The sequence below is a fragment of the Cryptomeria japonica genome, chromosome 4, assembly GCF_030272615.1.
Source record: "Cryptomeria japonica chromosome 4, Sugi_1.0, whole genome shotgun sequence".
NCBI lineage: Eukaryota > Viridiplantae > Streptophyta > Pinopsida > Cupressales > Cupressaceae > Cryptomeria > Cryptomeria japonica.
The window spans coordinates 330811615-330834518 of NC_081408.1; the positions used below are offsets into that span (position 1 = coordinate 330811615).

At 38.3% G+C, this 22904-nt stretch overlaps 1 protein-coding gene across 4 annotated transcripts in view; it reads left to right on the plus strand.

Annotated features, from left to right (window-relative positions):
- LOC131063576 (uncharacterized) overlaps positions 1-22904 on the plus strand; it is a 162765-nt gene that overhangs the window by 69735 nt on the left and 70126 nt on the right. For 3 of the 4 annotated variants that reach the window (XM_057997433.2, XM_057997436.2, XM_057997435.2), the window contains exons 5-6: positions 982-1030; positions 1229-1276. In XM_057997433.2, the coding sequence (XP_057853416.2) occupies positions 982-1030; positions 1229-1276 (97 nt within the window). Of the gene's footprint in view, positions 1-981; positions 1031-1228; positions 1277-1466; positions 1648-22904 lie in introns of those variants that run through there. The other variant, XM_057997434.2, reaches the window with a different exon arrangement.

A 22904-nucleotide genomic window follows, 5' to 3' on the forward strand; every position in this document is an offset into this window, starting at 1 on the left:
CTGCAGAAAAATCGTGATTTTCGCAGGAAAAAAATCGCAATAAAATTGCGAGAAAATCTTTAAAAATCGCGTCTTAAAAAAGCGATTTGTTTTTTGATGCAACAAGACGATTTTCTGGCATTTAATCTGCGGTAGTTGTGTTCTATTAGGCGGTCGATGTGGTGATATCTCTGTAATGCGACTGTGTGTTCGAGCAGGAAAATTGTTTTGAATCTCACTGTGACTCCTCTCCTGCAAATCCGTTGTCCTGTCAGTGAGTCAATGACCACGTTTGTCCACGACAAGGTAGGTTTTGTTTATATTTCAAGTCTTTTGTTTTAAATAAAATTAAATATCTTTACATTATGTTTTCTAACTGATTTTTCTTATTTTATTTTTTATTCAATATTTAAATTAGATTTTTAATTATAGTACATAAATTATTTCATATGTTAATTGTAATATATTTTTCCGTTATACATTAACAATACTTTTAAATTTAAATAAAATATTCAAATTAAATTTTACTTATAATACAATGATATAACATATAAATTTTAGTTTTTTTTTTTTTTTTTATATATATTAATATTTAAATTAAATTTAAACATATTTAAAATGTAATATTTTTTAATTTATTATAATATTGTTTTTTTGGAATAGCTGGTTGGAATGTTACGTTGCTAATATTTTAAGAAATTATATATTTTCAAATGTTCGATAAATTTGCCGATTTATTGCCTGATTTTTTCCCAATATTTTGCTGATTCCCGATTTTTTAAAAAATTTTCGGCCAAAAGATTTATTGCCGATTAAGATTTTTTCATCTTTGAGTTATATAATAAAATTTTGAAACTTATATGAAAATGTCAACTCAGTAAATTTTATTAGTACTTGATTCTATTATTAATGCATTTTGTGCGGAAGCTAACAGTAGAATGTATGAATTTCTAAAAAACTAAACATAGGACATCTGATCGAGGTTTTTGTTTTTGAACGCAGAGGAGCTGTTCGCTTTTATCCTAGAGGGCCATCTTCATGTGGAATAGAAGTGAGTTGCATCATATGGATAATTCGAGTGGTTACCTGTTATACAAACAATTTTTATTAGTGTCATGAATTTGTATATTATGATATTCTGCTAACCAAGTTGATACATATTACTAAGTAGTATTGACAACATGCATGCCTCTGTTTGAAGGTTCTATATATTATTTTATTTGGAGCTGAGGTCAATTTGTTATCGCAGGTTACTGTATCATATGAAGTTCCTGAAATCCTTGCAGGCGCTGCTTCAGTAAGTACAATTCTTATCATTTGGTTGACTTTTCACAATTATAAACTCAGTTCTTATTATAATGCCTTAGCAAAATTTGCTTGGAAAAGTGGATTTTACTGCAGTATTCTGTTTAGTTTTGGACAAAATTTTGAATAACAAAATTTGCATAGATATCAGTGTTCTGTGGGTATGACTGTATTTGTCCCAGGGTTGTTTGGCAGTACTGGGGACAGGGATAGATGTCTCCTTCCCAGCAAAGAAAATTAAAATTTTTGGGGACATCCCTGGGACTTCTCCCTAAGGTGGGGGTGGAGGAGGGCAGTGTGCGGCCTGCCAACCTTGTGATGTCCCAGGACATCAGAATATCTCCTGCAAGTGTCAAATTTAGACACTGCAAAAAAAATGTCACTCAAAAAAATTATTCTAATCCTTTATGGGGACCTATTTTATTATTCTATTAATGATATAATATTTCCACAGTCAATGTAATGTAACAAAATGATTCTAGTTGAAATTGTGGAGTTATTTGCATTAATGTTCTGGATCATACTTTGTGATCCATCATTGGGAACATGGGTAGCAAACTCACCAAGTGTAGTCTGAAATGTTGATGCAAAAAATTCTATATAATTTCAACCAGAAGCATTTTATTTCATGAAGTTATTATTCTACTCTTCAACACCCTAGCGTGTATTCAGTTTTTTGTTTTTTCTCCTTTTGTTAATTGAGTTGACATTCATTGCTTCAAAGATCCTTCTTTTGTAGCATCTTAGGACTTGTCTCTCAATAACCAACACAAATCATCACAGGCATGCAATTTATCATGTCATTTCTTTGTATAAAAAAGATCTAATTCTTATAGTTGTTTAAGCACACAAATAATCTACAAAGGGGTTGATCTTAAAATGGATTTAACTTTTAATATGCATGTTGATCGTTATTTATATAAAGTCCGCGTATTCAGCCCTCCTTCTAGTGCCAATTCCGTTGACGTGCTTTTTATGACTACGTCGAACACAGAATAAAGTTGCCTAATGGTCACTTCACTCTCTCTTGATAAAAGTGCGATTGCATGCTAAGATTGCAAGAAGTTCAAACAATCCACTCCAAGGTTCCTTTATGCTACGGACGTGACTCAGTTGGTTGATGTGATTGTTGGTAATCCAAGGGGCCTTACGTTTGCATCATTCTTTCACTTATTTGTTCTGGCTAGAACTCCATCATCAGATATGGCAATTCTGCGATGCTTCTGCTTCTGCACAGACTCAGCTGGAATGAACATGAATTTAAAGGGGAAAGGGTTCAGAAAGATCTAAATCTATTCCTAAGGACCATGATATCAACAGTTAATGCTTTGGTGGACAAATTCCAAACAAACCAAGCTCTGCTTCGCCAAGATAAACTACAACTCCACAAGAACCGGTGCAATCTTCTGAGGATGTTGAAGGATTTTCATATTGAGAAAGTGCATTTGAATACCCAACACGACGGAATCCAAACGACCATTCACAATCGAACTTAGCACAAATTTGGGGGTTCAGGCTAACTTTACACTGCAACTTACAATCAACAAGATGCAAAAAGTATGAACCATGGAAATTCATCAAGCACCATTACATTCTCCATTGAAATCCAAGCACTTTATCTAACAACTGAGAAAATAAAATTCTACTCTAAGCGAGGAAGGTGAAACCATGCAAGTTTTGAAAAAATAACTTAAGTGGACACCATCAGAGAACAATGTTTCACTATTATTTTCTCAAAAACTTATCGCAACAATTTCATACAAGTCTCCCTCCTTTTACAAATGAGGGGGGTCACCCCTTTATATAGACCTCAGGCCTTGATTACATGCAAACCCTTCCTTGAAAGATTCTCCACTCAAGATGCAACAAGGTGGGAATTCGCAATAAATACCCCATAAAGCCCATATACAATTAATTACAATCTTGCCAAAAATGGCACCCAAAATAACATCCATTGCGCATTAAAATGTACCACCTCTTTCAAATTCGCCCAACATGTGTTGAATATTCATCCATGCAAAAATACCCCATTACATCATAAATTCTCCATCATTTCCACATGCAGCGGCTGCATGCAAAAGGAATCTGCCATAAATTCAACATGCAATGATTGGGTCACCATTTGGTCAAATATTCCAATAATGAATGCGCCACTCTACTGCCATGTGTTCAATAGATCCTCGCCATGCAAGTGGACCCCGCTATCGTATATCCGCTTCTGCCCATCTGGAATTGTTGGAGAAGGAAAATTCGATTCAAGAAGAATTTTCTTGAAGTCTCCTCAACTTTCCTTGCTTGAAGAAGGTTTTCCATCAATTTTCACCATCTCCTATTTTTTAGAAATTTTCCACAAATTAGGGTTTCAAGTCCAGGAGGGAGAGAATTCTCCTACGAATCCAAATCCATGAAAATTTTCAAATTTGGATGTGATTTGATGCCCGAGAATGGAGTTTTTCAAAAAATTTCTCAAGGGGAAATTTCTTATTCAGCTCATCCCTGATTCCTTCCTTGCCTTAGAAATTGCTTTTTTAACCTTCAATTCATCTCGGCGTGAAATTCATGTTGTGAAGGAATTCTCCTTTGGAAAGAAGTTTGTTCCTTACCCTTGAGGAAGGAAATTCTTCATGCCTTAGCCAATTTTTTTGAGTTTTCAATCCTGAGCGTGGAATTCACTCTTCATGGTGGAATTCATTACTTCCAAGCCTTGGAAGAATTTTCAATTTTCCTGAGTGGGCATAGGATTTTAATTTTGATGGATAAAATTCTTTCTTTCATGTTCTCCATGGATACCTCTGTTTGGCCTCTATATTCTTCCTTAGGTGTTATCTGCACTTCAGAGAGGGAATTTTAAAGTTTTCAATGAATTCCAAGGCACTCTTACTTTGGCGCCCTTCGTTGATGCGTGGCGCAATTCTTCGTAGGGCATGGAATTTTGATGTTTTCGTGAATCCTCCATGATGGTGTGAGTTTAGCGCTCTTCCTAGGCCTAGGGCGGAATTTTCCTTAAGGCAAGGATTTTTTACTTTTTTGATGCTTTCCAAGGACACCCTTGTTTGACGCCATTCACCTGGCATGGGCCCAATTTCTTTAGGAGGGAGCAATTCACTAATTTCATGAACTCCATGGCTCCTATTTGGTGCCCTGTGTACTTCTTGGGTGCTATTTTTCACCGTGCATGGAACTTTGCATTTTCCATGCTCTCCATGGAATGTCTATTTTGGCGCCCTCCATCATTACTAGGCGGATTTTGTTTTGGTCATGGAACGCACACCTTTTTCAAACTTTCCTTGAACACTTCATTCCTTCCTTCCAAGCATTCTTCAATTTGATGCCTTCCTTTACTTCCAGGCGATATTTGGACTTGGTCAAGGATTCACTAACTTCCTTGCGCATTCCTAGAATTCTTGAATCTGTCGCTCTTCATAGTGTCCAAGCGCCATATCACCTAGTAGGAGGAACTCACAATTTTGTCCATTTTCCATGACACTTCACTCCTAGCGCCTTCCTTTCATCTTGGGTGCTAACTTGCATTGAAGAAGGAATTTCATTGAATGTTTAATCCTTCATGAGACTTCCATTTGGCGCCCTCCACAGTGCTAGGGCGGAATTTCACACTGAAGGAGGAATTCATACTTTGCTTGAATTATCCACCATACCTTGAATTTGGCGCCCTATGACCCTCTTGGGCGGATTTTTGACCTTGTCATGGAATTCTCTATTTGTCCTTCCTTCCATGCTTTCTCCTATTTAGCGCCCTCCTGAGGAGTAGGGCGGAATTTGACTGAGGTGAAGGAATTCACAATTTTTCAAACTTTCCATGTTGACTTCATTCTGGCGTCCTTTGACCTTCTTGGGCGGATTTTTGGTGGTGAGGAGGAATTTGGCAATTTCCATGCTATCCATGGAGACTTTATTTTGGCGCCCTTTGACCTTCTTGGGCGAATTTTGACCATGAAGGAGGAATTTCACACTTTGGAGTTCTTCCTTGACTCCCTTAGTTTGGTGCCATGACCTCTTCTTGGCTTGGATGTCAAATTGATTTGCTGAAGCATTTTCACGTTGCTTTCCAGACTTGGATGATTCTTTGAGCTTTCCACTTCAAGACTCGATGCCAACACTTAGCCATTTTGACTGCTTTCTGACTTTCTGACTTTCCGGAATCGGAAGTAGTCATGGATGCTTGATCTTCATCACCTTGCTAGAATGGTCTTGCTAGAAATAAACTTTCCAAAAATAGAAACTTTCAAAACGTCAGCGTTAGACCCCAAAACAGGACACAGTAATGACTTAGTATAAATAGAAACTTACTAAAAATAGTAAGTTTGATTTTTGGCAAAATGAAGACATTCTGGGACTCAATAAAATCCCTAAAAAATAGGAATTTTCTAAAAATAGAAAATTGCTCCGTTTTCACTCAAATTTTATTGGGAGGTTCCTCGAAGGGTCCTGATACCAGTTGTATGCTTGGTTCTCCAAAACCCTAATAGAAACCCGTAAAATCTAGGACCAAAGGCAGAAACCCTAAAATTGACAATACAAGCCCTAGACTTCACCAAATTCACTCAAACGAAAAGAAGACTTGATCAATTTAACCCCCAAACACTTGCAAAGCCGAAAGACTAATGAGACAGTTGTGAAAAGACCCAAAAACGAAAGCCAAAAGACCAAGAGGGCCTAAAATGTAGGTGTTCCCCATCTGGAATGGGGCGATGTGTGAAAACATCACAACAAGACCAAGGGCCTAAATTTTGGAATGGCAGCAGGGTGGCACAAATACATATAATACTTGAAAAAACAGTAATGAAAAGATATATAAGAACTACAAATGAAACTTTGGGAAACTGGTAAAACTACTAAACAATAAACTTTAAAATCGTTAACACCTTGCAATGATTGCATTACACATTTGAATTTTGAAATAAACATTAGCAATGAAAATGTTGAATTCAAATTTTATATTATATTCAAAATTTCATAATGATGATTGCAGTGACAAATGCTAAAATAACAAAATGGAGTGAATTGAGCCCTCTAATCATCCCCAAATCCTCATCACTAGAATTGCTGGACTCCACATGCTCAAGCTTCTCCAAATTAATACCAACCAGCCCTATGTGTCTAGCATCATCAACTTGTGTTGGCTACTCTAGCTCTACATCCCACTATGATGCTAAACTTTCCTTGCACATAAGTGTGTCATTATTAATGAGACACAAGACACCGTGTACAACCCTAAGCTTCTCTACCCTCCTAGTGTTAAGGTTGTTCTTCTTAATGGAGTTGATGAGCCTATAAGTAGACTAGTTCCTCTCAGTACCAAAAGAACTTAAAACCAGAGATAGCAAACAAATTGCTAGAGAGGTAGTCAAAAAAGTCAGCCCATGCATATTCCACCACAAAAAGTGGGTCCTCCTATGTCATAGTTTCCTTGTCTATCTTGGCCTCCTCAAAATAACCCCTAGGCGTAGCAAACTTTTTCTACTCAATACGAATGATATTGGCCTATGTAGAATCACATGTCTTGTGGATGGCCTTTTGTTAGGGCCCTAATATTCTATTTAATCTTATGACCCTAATATCAAACATTCCTAATTGTTGGTGTAATTTATGTCTCATAATCACACTTTACTTAAGTTGACTTAGGGAAATGCATTTCATAGTAGTTTGCATATGAGACACATAGGGAAGTTGCTTGTAGGAGAAATTCTACCTTTTGTGATCTTATCTTGTTGTTACATTTCACCTTCGATGGGTGATCCACCTCTTGTGGAATATTTTATTATCTCTCCTACCTACTTCCACCTACCCTTGTTTCTCGTTGAGCCACATGTCATGTTTGTGTGCTCACATATCCATATGGCCTTGCCTTTATAAAAAGGCTCATCTTACATTATACTTAATGATCCAATTGATAGTATTTGCATCTTGATTAGAATACAGTTTATTCTTATTAAATCTTTTCTCTCTCTTATTGTGCTATTCATTGTACTCTAGATCTTGGCTATATTTGACAAATTCTTACATGGTATTAGAGCCATTGAGGCTTCATTGAGTAGTCTATTTGGAGACATTTTGGAGCAATCCATTTTAGATTTGAGGAGCTGCACATTTTGGGGGCATCCTACAACAATTCCGACCTCACTTTTGTGTCTAGGAGGCTATTTCTATGAATTTTCAGTATAAATTTGCTTATATTTGATGAAAATCAATTTTGGAGCCTTGGAGGAAAAAATTAGCCAATTAGGTATACTATATAGATTTATTTTTCAAAAACAAAAATAAACAAAAATAATTTTTTTTATGTAGTTTTGTCATTTTTCAAATTTTTATTATCTGCAATTTTTTTAATTATTTGTAAAGTTTTTAATAAAAAAAATTAAAAAAGAGTTTTTATGGTGGGTTATTCCCCCCCGATACCATATTGCATATTTTATATTTCTATGGCCACTGTTTCTGACAACTGTTGCAGTTTTCCCGCCGATTTCTTTGCCGACATTGTCCACCCTATGCACAGCCAACCCCCGCATCCCTTTCTTAGTCACCATCTGGGATGCTCTGTCAACGGCCTCAGCACTACTGTCGCCGACATTTGGAAATCATCATTGGTTTTCTCACCAATCGGACAACAACTTGATCCCGCCATGTGTTCGCCATCTATTCGCCAAGACCTGCAACCTCCGTCCACAAAGCCACGTTGCGGGAACCTATTTGCGAACACTCTAGTGAATTGGACACGTGGCAGCCTTGCACTGCACCACACTGAGTTTTTTTACTCAGACGCAAGGACACGTGGTCGTTTCCTACTGGCCAACGTAGTTTGCAATGCAGCAATAAGGACGACCAGTCATCGTTCGAGTCAGTCGACATGTAGACACATAGACATTGGCCACCTCGATGTCCATACACCATGTGGCAACACCTTATTAGCCCACTTAGGCAGCCGTACAAACCAGTTAGCTACCCAGTCATCTGTACGTCCTACCACATTAGACTGACACATCAACGACTGCACTGTATGAAATCCTAGTCATCGTCACCACATCAACGTTCGTATAGTACATATGTGCCACGCAGTAGGGGGTGAAGTTCTTTTGACAGGTAGATAGGCGTCAAATTTAAGCCTGTTAGATGTTGACGTCAGCCATTTTTTGAAAATTTTCAACCCCCTCTCCATTGAGCTTTTGATTTTGCAGTCCAACTTTGGAGACCCATAACTTGGTCATTTTGAGGCCTTTTTAAGTGCAATTTTAATTATTTGGGCTGATTTTTTGTGCTCTTTGCAGTGGTGGTGATGTTTTTTGTTTTTGGTAGACAGATTTTTTCAGAATTTTTAGTTTTTCACAATTGTACCTGTCCAATCCTTGATTTTTTACAACTTCAGAGGCTTCGTTCAGGCTCATATGACCTCCTTTTAGGTGCCATTTTTTCAAAGTGCATAGGTTTTTGTCTACTTTCACGTGGTGCTATCAAATTTTCACCATTTTGAGTAGAAATTGTACTTTTAGTATTTGGTCATTTTTGGTTTTTTTGGTACTTGTAGTTTGATTGGATCTCAGTCTAGATCACTTGCAGTATTTGTTTGAGTTTCTTATAGTCTATTTGAGGTAGTTGTAAAGTTGAAATCAGAAGTCCACTTTGCCATTTTTTGCAAGTGGCCCTTTGTACATGCACTAAGTTTTAAGTGCCAAATCATCATTTTGGGGGTGGGTTCTTTGATTGAGTGAATTTGGGGGGCGGGGGGGGTGTCTTGTGTGATTGTTCTTCTCTATATCTTGTGTTTTTTTATTTTGGTGCTATGGGTTGTCCAAAATTTCCACTTTTAACTCCACATAATTATGGATCATGGAAAATTAAAGCATGGAGTAAGTTAATGAAAAAATGACTCATTCATTATGTAAATGGAACAATATTAGCACAACTTGATCCTAAGGCTGATCCTATTGTTCATGTTGAATGGCTCACTAAAAATTCTATGGCTTTTGGAACTTTGATAAAGTATGTATCAAATGACCTCATTTTTCACATTGAGAAATGTACTATAGTTAAAGAGGCTTGGGATATTTATGAGAAATTGTATGGTCAAGTTGATGAGATTATAGGCTACAAGCTTGATGGTGAACTCACAACATTGGATCCCAAGGATTTTGATACAATCCAAGATTATGTCACGAAGGCAAATGAGCTAAGAGCAAAGCTTAAGGATTGTGGCATTGACAAGAAGGATGCTCAATTGATTTACAACTTGTTGGACAAGCTTCCATCAGAGTTTGTAGCCTTTGTTTTTAGCTTTCACACCCATCAATTGGCTCAAGGTGCCTCATACACTCCACCATCATATGATGCATTCACTGAGATGTTGATACTTGAGCAATCAAAGTTGAACAAGATTGGGATTCTCATTTCTTCAAAGTCACAAGCTTTGGTGGCTGAAAAAGGGAATCAAAGCAATCAAGGAAAAGGCAAGAATCAAAAGTAGTCTAAGACAAAGCCACAACAAGATAGAGCACAATCATACTCTCCACAACAAGGTGATTCTACATCCTCGCCTAAGGGGAAATCATATAAGGAGAAACTTTTTTGTGCATATTGCAAGAAGTCAGGACATGATGAATGTTGACATGGCTAAAGTTGCGTTGCTGCAACTCTCTCCAATCAACGCAGAATAGAATGCTAAGTATCCTATCCTCTCTTGAGATAAGAAAATACCTAATGCTGTTTTAGTTGATCAATGGGGACGACCTCAAGGTTTCGATTGTCAGGTCTTGACTACAGGATAGCTCAACAATTTGATGCGTTTTGCTGTAAACACAAAGGGGACTTACGGTTAGATAGTGTAGACGTATAAAAATGACCATATTCCTAAATGAATATTTTATGTTCATTTCTCTATTTAATTAAATCTAATTTAATTAAATAACCCGTATTCCTCTATTTAATTAAGTAAATTACTCAATTAAATAGGATAAATTCATTTTATTCAATTAAAGCCCTTGTCGATTTTTTAATTAAATTCAAATTTAATTAAAATAGTTATCCTAAATTAAATAAATCTAATTTATTTAATTGCAACCAAAATGAATTAAATTCAATTAAAACCTATTTTCCTTCACCCACTTACAAAATCCTACACCTCCCACTTGCATCCTAACCCTCTTTCTAACCTCTTCTAGATTCTTCTAAACCTAATTAATTAACCCAAACCCATCCATTATCCCTTTTCCCTAAATTTGAGGAGGTCACTTCTCAAATTTGGAGTAAAGTCTTCAAATTGCATTAAAGCCTTCATCGAATGCCCCCAAATTTGGAAGGACTCTTACAAATTTATCCCCAAAGTCTTTATAACCATTAATGGTTAACTCAACCCTCTTACATGGTTAAAGAATTTTCATAAAGTCAACCTCCATCTAACCCAAGGGTCTCATCAAACATTTATTGTTTTGACCATGGTTATCCTTAAACCTTTGCACAAGAGTTTATCCTTTGGGTAAAAGCTTTATCCAATGGATAACCCTAACTTAACCTTAACCCTTAACCTCTAGGGTAACCATGAGGTCTTCTCAAGCATTTAATGCTTCTTACATCTCCTCTCAACCAGCTTTATGTTGACATTTGTCACCATTTCATTGGTGCCAATTGCAAACATGGATTCCCAACTTTCAAACTCAACGCTTGATTAACTCTTTCAATCCTGGCCATCCATTGCCCTATTTTTGTTATAAATAGAGCTCTCATTCCTCCATTTTCATCATCCAAGTCTTTAGCATCATACTTATACTAAAATCCATCCAAGTTTTAAATATCATTTATCTCTTTTAAATAGGAATTAATCTAAATATGCAAATTTAGAGTATGTTCCTTATCATTTAGCTTAATCATAGACAAATATAGCATGCTAGGATAGTCTTGTTTGCTAATCTTGTCATCTTATAACTAGTTTATTGCATTTATAGGATCATGCATAGCTTAGGATGCATTTCATCTTAAAATCAACAAAAGCATGCCTAAACCATTTTGCTCAGTGATCTGAGAGCAAAAACATTGGTTTGAGGGACCGTGCAAGATAGAGAACCATGGAACCATCCTTGGGAAGTTGAGCCATACTTCGTGACTCCGTAGCTTGCACCAAGAAGTTCTGTGGGTGTGTGAGCAAGGCTCCATACAGCTCCGTTTTTCACATATTGAGTTCTATCGGCCCGCTTTTCCCGCATACATTTTTGGCGCCCACCGTGGAGCATTACTCCATATATCAAATCGGTTTTTAAATTTAACCACTTTTGCAGGTCCGCGGGAAACGAGAATCAGCGCGTGGAAAGCATTCCCTAGCGCATCTGGTCAACAGCCTGGCGCATCCGGTTTACTGTTCAGCGCGTTGGGTCCATCATCTAGTGCATAGAGTCTGTTTATTAGCGCATCATAATACTAACCTTTTCTTGTAGGTCTCGACGCGGGAGAAAAACAGAACAGCGCTTCCGGAACACAGAGTAGCGCATCTCGAAAACAGCATAGCGCATCACTGATTTATTTCAGCGCATCACTGATTTATTTCAGCGCATCACTGTTATTTTGTAGCGCGTATAGTTTGTTCTGTAGTGCATCATAAATAGACAGAAATAAAAAAAAAATTAAAATCTGTAACCGAGGGTAAAATTTAGACTTGTTGAAGTCCACCCGTCATCTAACATTTTTGGCTTGTCCTTTTGCAGGATTCTAACAATTTTATTGCAGATGGGAGCTTAGTTTTAAAAATATTAAGATAATTAGAATTTTCACTAACTTAGTTAAGTTAGTTTAAAATTTTGAACTTCTTTTATTCTTAAAATTGAACTCACTTGTTTTTGTTTGGGCTATAAAAAGAACCACAAATCAGAAAATTTCTTGCTTTCATAGGAGAAAAATTTATTTTGGGCTTTAAAAAGAACCATACAAACCTTCCTTTTTGCAAAATTAGCTATAAAAAGAACCTCACCATCCTTTGGTGTATAAAAGGATTCATTTCAAAATTTTTGCAAAGGAAAGAACCACACTTAAAAGCTTTTGTTACAATCGAAGGAGGGAAGTTATTCCCCTTTTGTCAGTTTCCTTTTGTTATCCAAAATCGAACTTTTGCTTTGTTGACTCGATTATTTTCCTAGATTAAATAATCACTGATTTGGGGAAAATAAAATTAACACCATGCTTTTTGGAGCAACATCTCTCAATAGAAGTTAGCAAATCATTTGTCTTGAAAGTTAAAAAGAAAAAATTGTTTGCCTTGTCTCGAAAGTGGAAGGAATATGCTCTCCCCTTAACTGGGTGATCAAAAATCCAGACCACTCTTAAAGCTTTACTTCAAGCAATAAATCCTTTAGTAGGCCTGCCTTCCCGAGGAGTTGGAATCAACTCTTAAAGCCATTTATGGCCGGTGTGAAGGGAACCACCTAAGTGGGAAACGACTTTGACGCCAAGTATTCCAACCCACTATAATCAAAAGTGGAAAGTGACGAAAGTCCTTTTCAACGGTTACGCGCAACGATTAGCCTTCCCCCAGTATCCTCGAGATACATAAAGCCTTTGTTCTAAAGGTTGGGAAGCCTCCTGAGGGAGTTTATCACTGACGGCCGAACAGGAAGCCTGATTACGAACCATAGAAATAGAAACCTTGAGCTTAGTCAGTAACCAGACATTTATAACATCATAGTACAAGGGTGGGGAAGAATCCGCCCCCAAGATCACTCACCATATATCTCCCAAGATAACTACTCAATTGTGAAGCAATTCACTTTGAGTTAATTTCTGGCAAAAGGCAAAAAAACGAGCACCCTCTAGGGGGTGACACGGCTGTTTGAGCTGACGGAGTATCGAGACTAGTGGGCTATGATGTTATTTATGACCTTTGAATAAAGAGTCTTCTTGAAGTGTATTATTCGTATCCAAACCTGTTAAAACATTGGGGATTTGAACACATCCTCGCAGAACATACACTTTTTGTTAGATCAGGCAAAATGGTTGTCTTTTTTGTGTTGTGCTTGCATTTACTACTTCAGAAAATCATCCATTAAGACTGAAAAATTCACAATCAAATCCGAAAATTGCAAAAAGCCAACCAAAGGAAAAATCAAGGCAGTTTAGCGCGTGAGAACAACTTCTTAGCGCGTAGGGTACATTTGTTAGCGCATCAAAACGTAAAGTTAGCGCGTCCAGTCAAAACAACAGCGTTTTATCCAAATTTTCAAAACAGTGTTAAACAGTTAGCGCATCTGGAAAGTAGCATAGCGCGTTGAAGCATCAACTTAGCGCATAGGAGTCACATTTTAGCACATAGGGTTTAACAGTTAACGCGTCATAGACCCATACTAGCGCATAGCTTTTTGAGCCAGGTAGAAAACAAAATTTAAGCTGTCGAAAACTTTAGCGCGTAGCAGGGGGCAGCCTAGTGTGTGTGGTCCTTTATTTAGCGCGTGAGGTAAATTTGATAGCGCATCGTGTCTCTGTTTTAGCGCGTGACCAAAATCAGAAAAACAGGGGGCAAAACAGTGAGGAATTTTGAAAATTTAGAAAACATCTTTGGAAGCCTCTTTTCATCAGCATCATTTTTCGTCAAAACAGAGTAGCAAAAACAAAGCTGTAAAAACTATTTCTTGAGCAAAGTTTGTGTCAAACAAACTTTGTAAAATCCAAAACTGATCGCACGATAAAACATATCTATCCTATCAAAATCCGGAAACGTCATCACAAGTAACAAAGGGGTCCTTTATCATCTCACGGATTTCATCTCAAAAACATTTGTTTAAAACCTTAGGTTGTCAAATCAAGTTTCCATATCGGGAGACTTTATCCATATCATTTGACACGCTTTGTCATGAAGGGGCATCTAAACCTTCACTTTGATAGAGTAAAACTTGAATATTCAAAACAAGATTAACTGAATCCAAAACAAATCAAAGGAAACCATTGATCACTTATGCATGACTAATCCCCATATTCTGAGAAGAAAGAATATTTATCGTAACACCACGTTAAGGAAACAACCAAGTTTTTCCAAATTTATCAAGAGAAACAAGTTTTTATACATCAATCGTCAACTCTTCAAATTTCATCGAGTATTCCTTCATCACGTCAAACGTTATATCCAAAACAAATCCAACGAATTTGACAAAGAGCCTTTAAAAACTAGGGCATATTGTCAAAAATCCAAAGTTACCCTGAGTTTCTGGGACGGGGACGGCGGGACGCGTTTCCGAGACGGCAAATTTTTTTGCCAAATTTGGGGACAACGGGAGACGACAAAGGGGACGGCTATATAAAATATAGGAAAAATTTAAAATATATAGGAAAATTTCAAAATTCTAAATGTTCATATGAAAACATGGATAAAGCATGCATACATACATTATATTCATATGAAAACAATAAAACATGGATATAGCATGTGTATGATACTATGAAAAGTTGAAAACATTTTAGAATGTAAATTCTGAACATACAACATTGTTAATACTCAATAGACAATATGCAATTATGCATTCATAAATCAGAATTTCATTTCATTCACATTGTCAATATGCATATCAATAGACTCGGAGGTTAAATTTTCCCTACTTCTATCGACACAGTTTCCCCCCATATTTTTCAACGGGGGTTTGGGGGCAATGCCCCCAAGGTGGGGTCAAAGGGCAGCGCCCCTTGCGCGCTCCCTGTCACGATATAGGGCGGGGTTGAGGGGCAGCGCCCCGAGAGGCCAAAAAAACTTATTCTTTAATAAAGGCGTTGGGTGTTATTTTTCTATTGACTCGCCGAGTTTGGAGATTTTCTAAATCTTTGTGTCAAAATGCCCAAAGGCTACACTGCTGCCATATAGTTTCATTGTCAAAATTATGAATTAAATTAATAAATTTAAAATTTAATTAATGTTATCTTTTAATTTTTTTAATTTTTAATAACAATTTGAATTAATAAGGGGCTTCTATTAGAAAATTTAAATAAAAAATAAAAAATACAACTTTTTAAATTTTTTTTATTTTTTTTAAGGGCTTTAGAATGGGGGACGTCTGGCTGTCCCCGGGACGGATTGGGGACGTCCCAGCCGTCCCCAGCCGTCCTCGGGACGTACGGACGTCCCCCAGAGCTAGGGCAGGCGTCCCCCCGTTTCGGGGACGTCCCCTCAAAAAACAGGGCAATTTGGGGACAGGGGGAAACGTCCCCTGGCCGTCTACAAGTCCCCGAAACGTCCCTGGGACGGGGACGGGGGTTTTCAGGTTGGGGACGCGTCCCCGGTAACTTTGCAAAAATCCGCTTTTAATCAAATCATAAACTGTGGAGGAAGGATCAATCCGACATTCTTGCCCGACGAGTGTATCACTTATAACACACCCCGACTTGAACCGCCAACCCTCGAGCAACATATTGAAGAGGATTTTGTCCCCTTCGTCACTGAAAATTTCTACTAAAATGCCCGTTACTCGCTCTCAACAAAATCAACAAAGCGAGGCACAAGCAGAATCTAATATGAATCGAAGGTTATCAAATCCTTTTAAAGGTCCACACCTAGAGGATACTGAAATTTCTGAAGAGCTTCTTCAAGAATGCCAAGAAAGTGTTTCATTCCAAAAGCTTGTAGAAAAGCTCATGGAAAATGACAAAGAAAAATACTTGCTCATGCTCACAAGCAAAGGAGTCAAACTCCCTGAAAACTTTGAACGCGACCTCAACATTACGAATATCAAGAACGACAATGGGAAGGGGAAGCACGCGACCCTGAACAAGATATCCCTGATCAAAACATACCAGAACAACATACACCAAGACAAAACATCCCGGATCAAAACATACCGGAGCAACATACACCAAGACAACACATTCCTGAGCAAAACATACCGTTCCATACACCGTTTCAACCCAGGATCAATACAAGGGAAGAACTTTTCCCTTAGCAAAACAATGCGCCTTTGGTTGCCTATACTCAACAAATGCAAATGTTACAAAGACAAATGCAAGATATGCAACAAGGGACAACAGTGCGGTACTCATTAAACGAAATTTGTCCTTATCCTTTTGACAGAAGATTGCACATGATCCCTTTTCCTCCAAACTCAGACGTACCTAAATTTGACAAATACGATGGAAAAAGTGATCCTCGTGATCATGTCAGAGAATTCTGTACCATGAGTCTTGAATTTGCTCATGATGACACCTATCTGATGAGGTTATTCCCAAGAAGCTTGGGAGGACAAACAATGGAATGGTTATCCAAAATTACACCGCCTGTCAGATCGTTTGATGAATTGGTTAACAAATTCATAACACAATACTCCTATAACATTCAACATGCTATAACCATGCTAGACGTCTGCAACACCAAACAGAAAAACAATGAAACATTCATGATATTCCTTCAACGCTGGCGACGTATGGTATCACGATATCCTCGAGATATTCTTGAAAAGGAGAAAATGGAAATCTTCATCGACAACTTGAATGGTGAGATGAGTTTCAGGCTCAAGCTTCAATGCATACCGTCTTTCGCTAAATTGATCGAAAATGACATTCAAGTAGAGGAAGCATGTGTCAAAAAGGGGACGCTCAAATTCTTCAAAGAAGGAACAAATTCATCAAACTACAATAACCAAAACAACAGCAACTTAGACAAGTCTCGATTCTGGACTCGAAACAAAAACGAAGGCAACAATGAATCGCATGATCCAAAATCCAAGCAACCAATATTCGCATTATCTGGAAATCCTCAAGCTACGAAAAATCCTAAAGGTGCTAATCCAAAGGCTCACACATATGCACCAAACACCAATCAAGGTCAACCCAACGCAAACAATACCAACGATACTCAAAACAAAACCACGAATCAAGGACCTAATAACAATTCGTGCGATAGCACTAACAATTTCCAGAAACGTGTCTTCACACCACTGGGACAATCACTAGAGTCAGCATTTAGAGAGCTTCTGGCAAACAAGATTCTCTCATTGCCTGCAATCAGCAACTATGAACCCCAAATCAAACCACCTTGGTGGAATGACTCACATTATTGTGATTTTCATCGTAACAAAGGTCATCGAACGAACGATTGCATGAGATTGAAAAACATTGTTCAAGACATGATTGATCGGGGTGACTTAACGGTAGATGGTCTCAAAACAAATGGTGACCACGGAGCCTTTAAAAATCCTCTTCCAAACTACAACAAAGATGGAGCTTCAACCTCAAACGATGCACGTGGAGCTCGTATCAACCACATCTACAATAACACCATCAATCACATATCAGCTGAAGACCATCAGGTAAATGTCATCACAATCCGAGACAAGCATGATCATGAATCCATCAATGTAACCACCAGAGCTCAGAAATGTGTCTTGAAGGGACATACCACACCTACAACCACTACACCAAAAATCCAATATGATTTAGTCAGCCAACTACCCAAAACTCCGGCGCAGATATCTATACTAGAACTACTGAAACTGTCACCAAAACACAAAAACATATTGGAGCAAGGGCTCTTGGAAACAAATATACCTCAAGATCTGGATGCAGACAGATTTCAAGCCATGATCGCTCATATGACAGGGCCTCATAATCTCACCTTCTCCAAGCATGATAAACTTCCTTGAGTCATCCGCATAACACTCCTCTCCATATTGAAGTCATTGTTTATAAACACCGAGTAAAAAGAGTCTTAATAGATGGAGGAGTTGGACTTAATATATGTACTTTAAAACTTATCTGTGCATTAGGTTTCTCAGAGGAGTCTATTGATCCCCGTAAAAAGATTACCATAAAGGCCTATGATGATGAGGAAAGGTCATCTAAAGGAACCATGATGTTACCCATTCAAGTTGGACTAGTGCAAAAAGATACTATGTGTCAGGTCTTAGACATAGACCTCACCTACAATATTTTATTAGGTCGACCCTGAATACATGAAATGCAAGCAGTGCGTTCTACGTATCACCAGTGTGTCAAATTTCCCTATAACGGACAAGAGGTCTCCATATCTGCTGATCACAATCCATTTCAACATTGTAATGCAATGGGGGCAGCCCAGGATAGTTTGGTTCCCCATAATAGGGAAAAATAGAGATCCTCAACATCAGATCTATAGACGGCAAAGCCCGAATCATTACCTAGAGATTTGAAGCAGAAAATGCAAATCGGAGAAGAAGGTATGGGAGAATACTCCTTGGAACCCATGTGTTTGGCCAAATTACCAACATCACCCAGATCTCATGGATTGCCTATTACATCAACACATCAGGTAACTCAGCCCATCACCAAAATTGATGGTACCTTCATCCAACTAGGCACTCTAGCACATGAATTAGAAGAAAAAGACATTCTTAGCTGGTTATACAAAGATGAGGAAGAAGATAACAGAGCAGTTGGTTTGGATATAGTTCTACCAACACACCTATATGGAAAGGGCTACTTAATCATGCAACAAATGGGATATGACGGTAAAGGACCTATTGGAAAACGCAAAGGAGGAGTCACTGAACCCATAGATCTTCCTTCACAGCCCAATAGAGACAAAACAGGATTGGGTTGTAAACTCACTTTCCTATTGAGAAGGACACCACGCATAACTCCAAAACCTCAATGGAAAGCAAAGAAGAAGTACAAAGAAGAATCCTGGCAGGAAGCACTATTTGAGTCAGCATAAACAATCCGCAAGGCACGTGAACGTCAAGAACAGAAGCAACATCAGGAAAAGCTTCTACGCCACAAGAAGGCCATATCTGCAGCAGTAGCTCATATTCAAACACCAATATCTCAAAAACCAATAGAAACATCTCCTGATACTGTTATTCCTCCCCAAGGAGGCATAGTCTATGAATAAATACAGAAAGTAGAAGTAGGATCTGACATCGAATCAACAAAAACTATCAAACTGGTATCCATCATCAAAGATCTATTTTCACCCTACAACATACCTGTTTACAACACTGATAGAATCTGGGATGATGCCTCAGAGACTGATTCCAATGAATATGAATGGGGTAGCTGCTCAAATGCTACTACAGATATCACTGACAATACTGGTACCATATCCCTTTCTCAGGAAGAACATAACGCAAAAGATAGACCTCTTGAATTTGGACCGCAGAATATCTACGACGCCAAGGAAAGTGAACAGAAACATTACGAACAAATCTATACGGAAGATGATACCATCGAAGATCTCGACGAAATCCTTGACTTCTTTACCAAAACCAATCACGAGGAAACCTTTGTCTTGACACTTACAATAGCAGAACTTGATCCACCGAATGATTCCTTACCGCTTGTCTTTCTTGACCTCATTGACTGGGACGAACCCGAAATACATGATATACCAATTTTCCCAGACGATGAATCTATTATCCATTACCTATGTACCGTTAACCCAAAAACAGGCTCTACCAGTGAATGAAGTAATGATGTCTACAAACCAGGGAGTGCCAAGTCTCTCAGTCGCAAAAATGAACCAAATAAAAGATCTGATGCTGAAAACCAATCAATGGCAGCTCTAGATCACAAAAAAGTAAAAATAAAGGACGCATCTGCGAGTGAAAACCTTTTTAAGGCACCTAAAGATGGGAGACTTGACACTCTTCTAGAACACTTTCATGAGCGATCATCCATATTGATTGAGTCCACTCAATCAATCAACATTGGTACCACAGAGGCAGTCAAAAACATACACCTAGCAGAATCTTTGACAGAGGAGGAAAGATCGGCATTCCTCATCTTTTTTAAAGAAAAGCAAATTAACTTTGCTTGGTCATATGTAGATATGCTCGGAATTGATCCACACTTAATCATGCATCACTTGTCCATCTCTCCAGGAGTTAAGCCAGTCAAGCAAAAACTACGAAAGATGAATCCACAGGTGGCACTCATGGTCAAAGCTGAACTAAAGAAACTATTAGATGTTGGATTCATCCGACCCATCGACTATGCAGAATGGATCTCCAACACAGTGCCAGTATCAAAACCAGACGACAGTATCAAAATCTGCACTGATTTCAGAGATGTCAACAAAGCTTGTCCAAAAGACGACTTTCCTTTACCCAGTATCGACATAATTGTAGATCTCACAGCAGGCCATGCAATGCTCTCACTAATGGACGGTTTCTCAAGCTATAATCAGATAAAAATAGCCCCAGAAGATCAAGATAAAACAGCGTTCACCTATCCTTGGGGAACGTACTGTTGGAATGTTATGCCTTTTGGCTTAAAGAATGCAGGGGCTACTTATCAAAGAGCAATGACAACAATCTTTCATGACATGATGCATACATTCATGGAAGACTATGTGGACGATCTGCTAGCTAAATCATTCACCAGAGCAGAACATCTCGGCATCCTAACAAAAATCTTTGATCGATTGGAGAAATTCCAAGTTCGGCTCAACCCTAAGAAGTGTGTCTTCGGGGTTACATCAGGAAAGTTACTAGGCTACATCATCTCAGCTAAAGATATTGAAGTGGATCTAGCAAAGGTACAAGCCATTATGGAAATGCCACCACCAAAGAATATCAGTCAACTCAGATCTCTACAAGGACGACTTCAATCAATCAGGCGATTCATCGCTCAACTAGCTGATAAAAGTCTGCCATTCAATCATTTGCTCCATAAGAATGTACCTTTCAGATGGGAGACCAAGTGTGCAGAATCTTTTTATCAAATCAAACAGTATTTGATGAACCCACCAGTTCTAGTACCACCAATCGCAGGAAAGCCCCTTATTCTATACATTTCAACAACAGATATATCACTGGGGGCACTGTTAGCACAAGAAGATCAACAAGGAAAGGAACGCGCCATCTACTACATCAGCAGGACATTGAATGGCTATGAACTCAACTATACATTCATTGAGAAGGCTTGTCTAACAGTAGTCTTCGCATCTCAAAAGTTCCGACATTATATGCTGGCACACACAATTAAGCTAGTAGCAAAAATTGATCCTCTCAAATATCTACTCAGCAAGGCAGCTCTTACTGGCAGATTGGCTAAATGGGTCATGATTCTCAGTGAATTTGACATCCAATACACCGAACGAAGAGCCATCAAAGGACAAGCAATTGCAGATCAACTAGCTGAAGCACTGCTACCAAGAAAACAAACTATGGAGATTGAATTTATGGACAGGGACGTTCTTGCTATTTCTACCACACAATGGACCCTATACTTTGATGGATCCTACACCCAACATGGTTCAGGTGCTGGCATTCTTTTCATCACTCCTGAAGGGCATACCATACCAAGATCATACCGGCTTATGTTCCCATGCACAAATAATGTGGCTGAATATGAGGCATTGGTTATAGGCATCAAAATGGCCGTAGAATGGAAAATCACAGAGTTAATGGTCTATGGAGATTCGCAACTAGTCGTCAATCAAATCAACAACGACTATCAGACAATGGATGACAAGCTACTCCCCTACAAGCGAATGGTGGATGACTTCAAACAGTATTTTGTACACATCACCTTCGAGCAAATACCAAGGTTGAACAACAAAGCAGCCGATGCCATGGCTACTATCGCTTCATTACTACAAATTCCAGAGCAATAGAGTTGTTACGAGTTCCTGGTAGAGCAACTGTTCTCCCCAGCCTATGACCACTCTGAATCCCATGTTGTCTATGCCTTAACTGATTCGGATTCACTTTTATATGGACCGATATATGATTATCTAAAGAACAATATCCTACCCATTGACTTATCCCGTAATCAAAAACGTAAATTTTATCCGCCAAGCCGCCTGGTATACTCTTACTGCTGATACTTTATACCGTCGAGGTCTAGATGGTACTGTTTTTCGTTGCCTTGATCATAATGATTTTGATTCCGCTTTACACGAGCTTCACGAAGGTATTTGTGGAACACATTCAAGTGGGACTACTGTTGCTAAAAAGCTTCTAAGGATGGGATACTACTGGCCTACAATGGAGAAAGATTCTTACCACTTCGCTAAGAAGTGTCCTAAATGCCAGATCCATGGCAATCTGATACATGCACCAACACAGGAACTGCAGCCATTTACAACATCCTGGCCTTTTTGTCAGTGGGGACTAGACTTGGTCGGAAAAATTCATCCTTCATCTTCAAATGGACACAGGTTCATTATAACTGCAATAGAGTACTTTACCAAGTGGATAGAAGCAGTCCCAATGACCACAGTAATTGGAAAGCAAATTGTCTTTTATCCTGAACTATCTGATTTGCAGATATGGTATTCCAAATTCCATCATCACCGATAATGGATGACCATTCAAAAACCAAGATGTCCGAGAACTATGTGAGCAATTCAAAATACAACATCGGTTCTCTACACCATACTACCCCCAGGGGAATGGTCAAGCAAAAGCATCCAACAAAACAATACTGAAGATTCTCAAGAAAACAGTAAATGATGCAGGCAAAGATTGGCATATACAACTCAATCCAGCACTTTGGGCATACAGAACCAGCATCCGTACACCTACAGGAGTAACACCTTTCTCATTGGTCTATGGATCCAAAGCTATTTTACCGCTGGAAGTAGAAATTCCATCTCTTAGAGTATCTCTAAAAGGCTTAATTCCAGATGAAGAATATTGGGTCAACCGACTGCAAGAACTGGAACTATTAGATGAAAG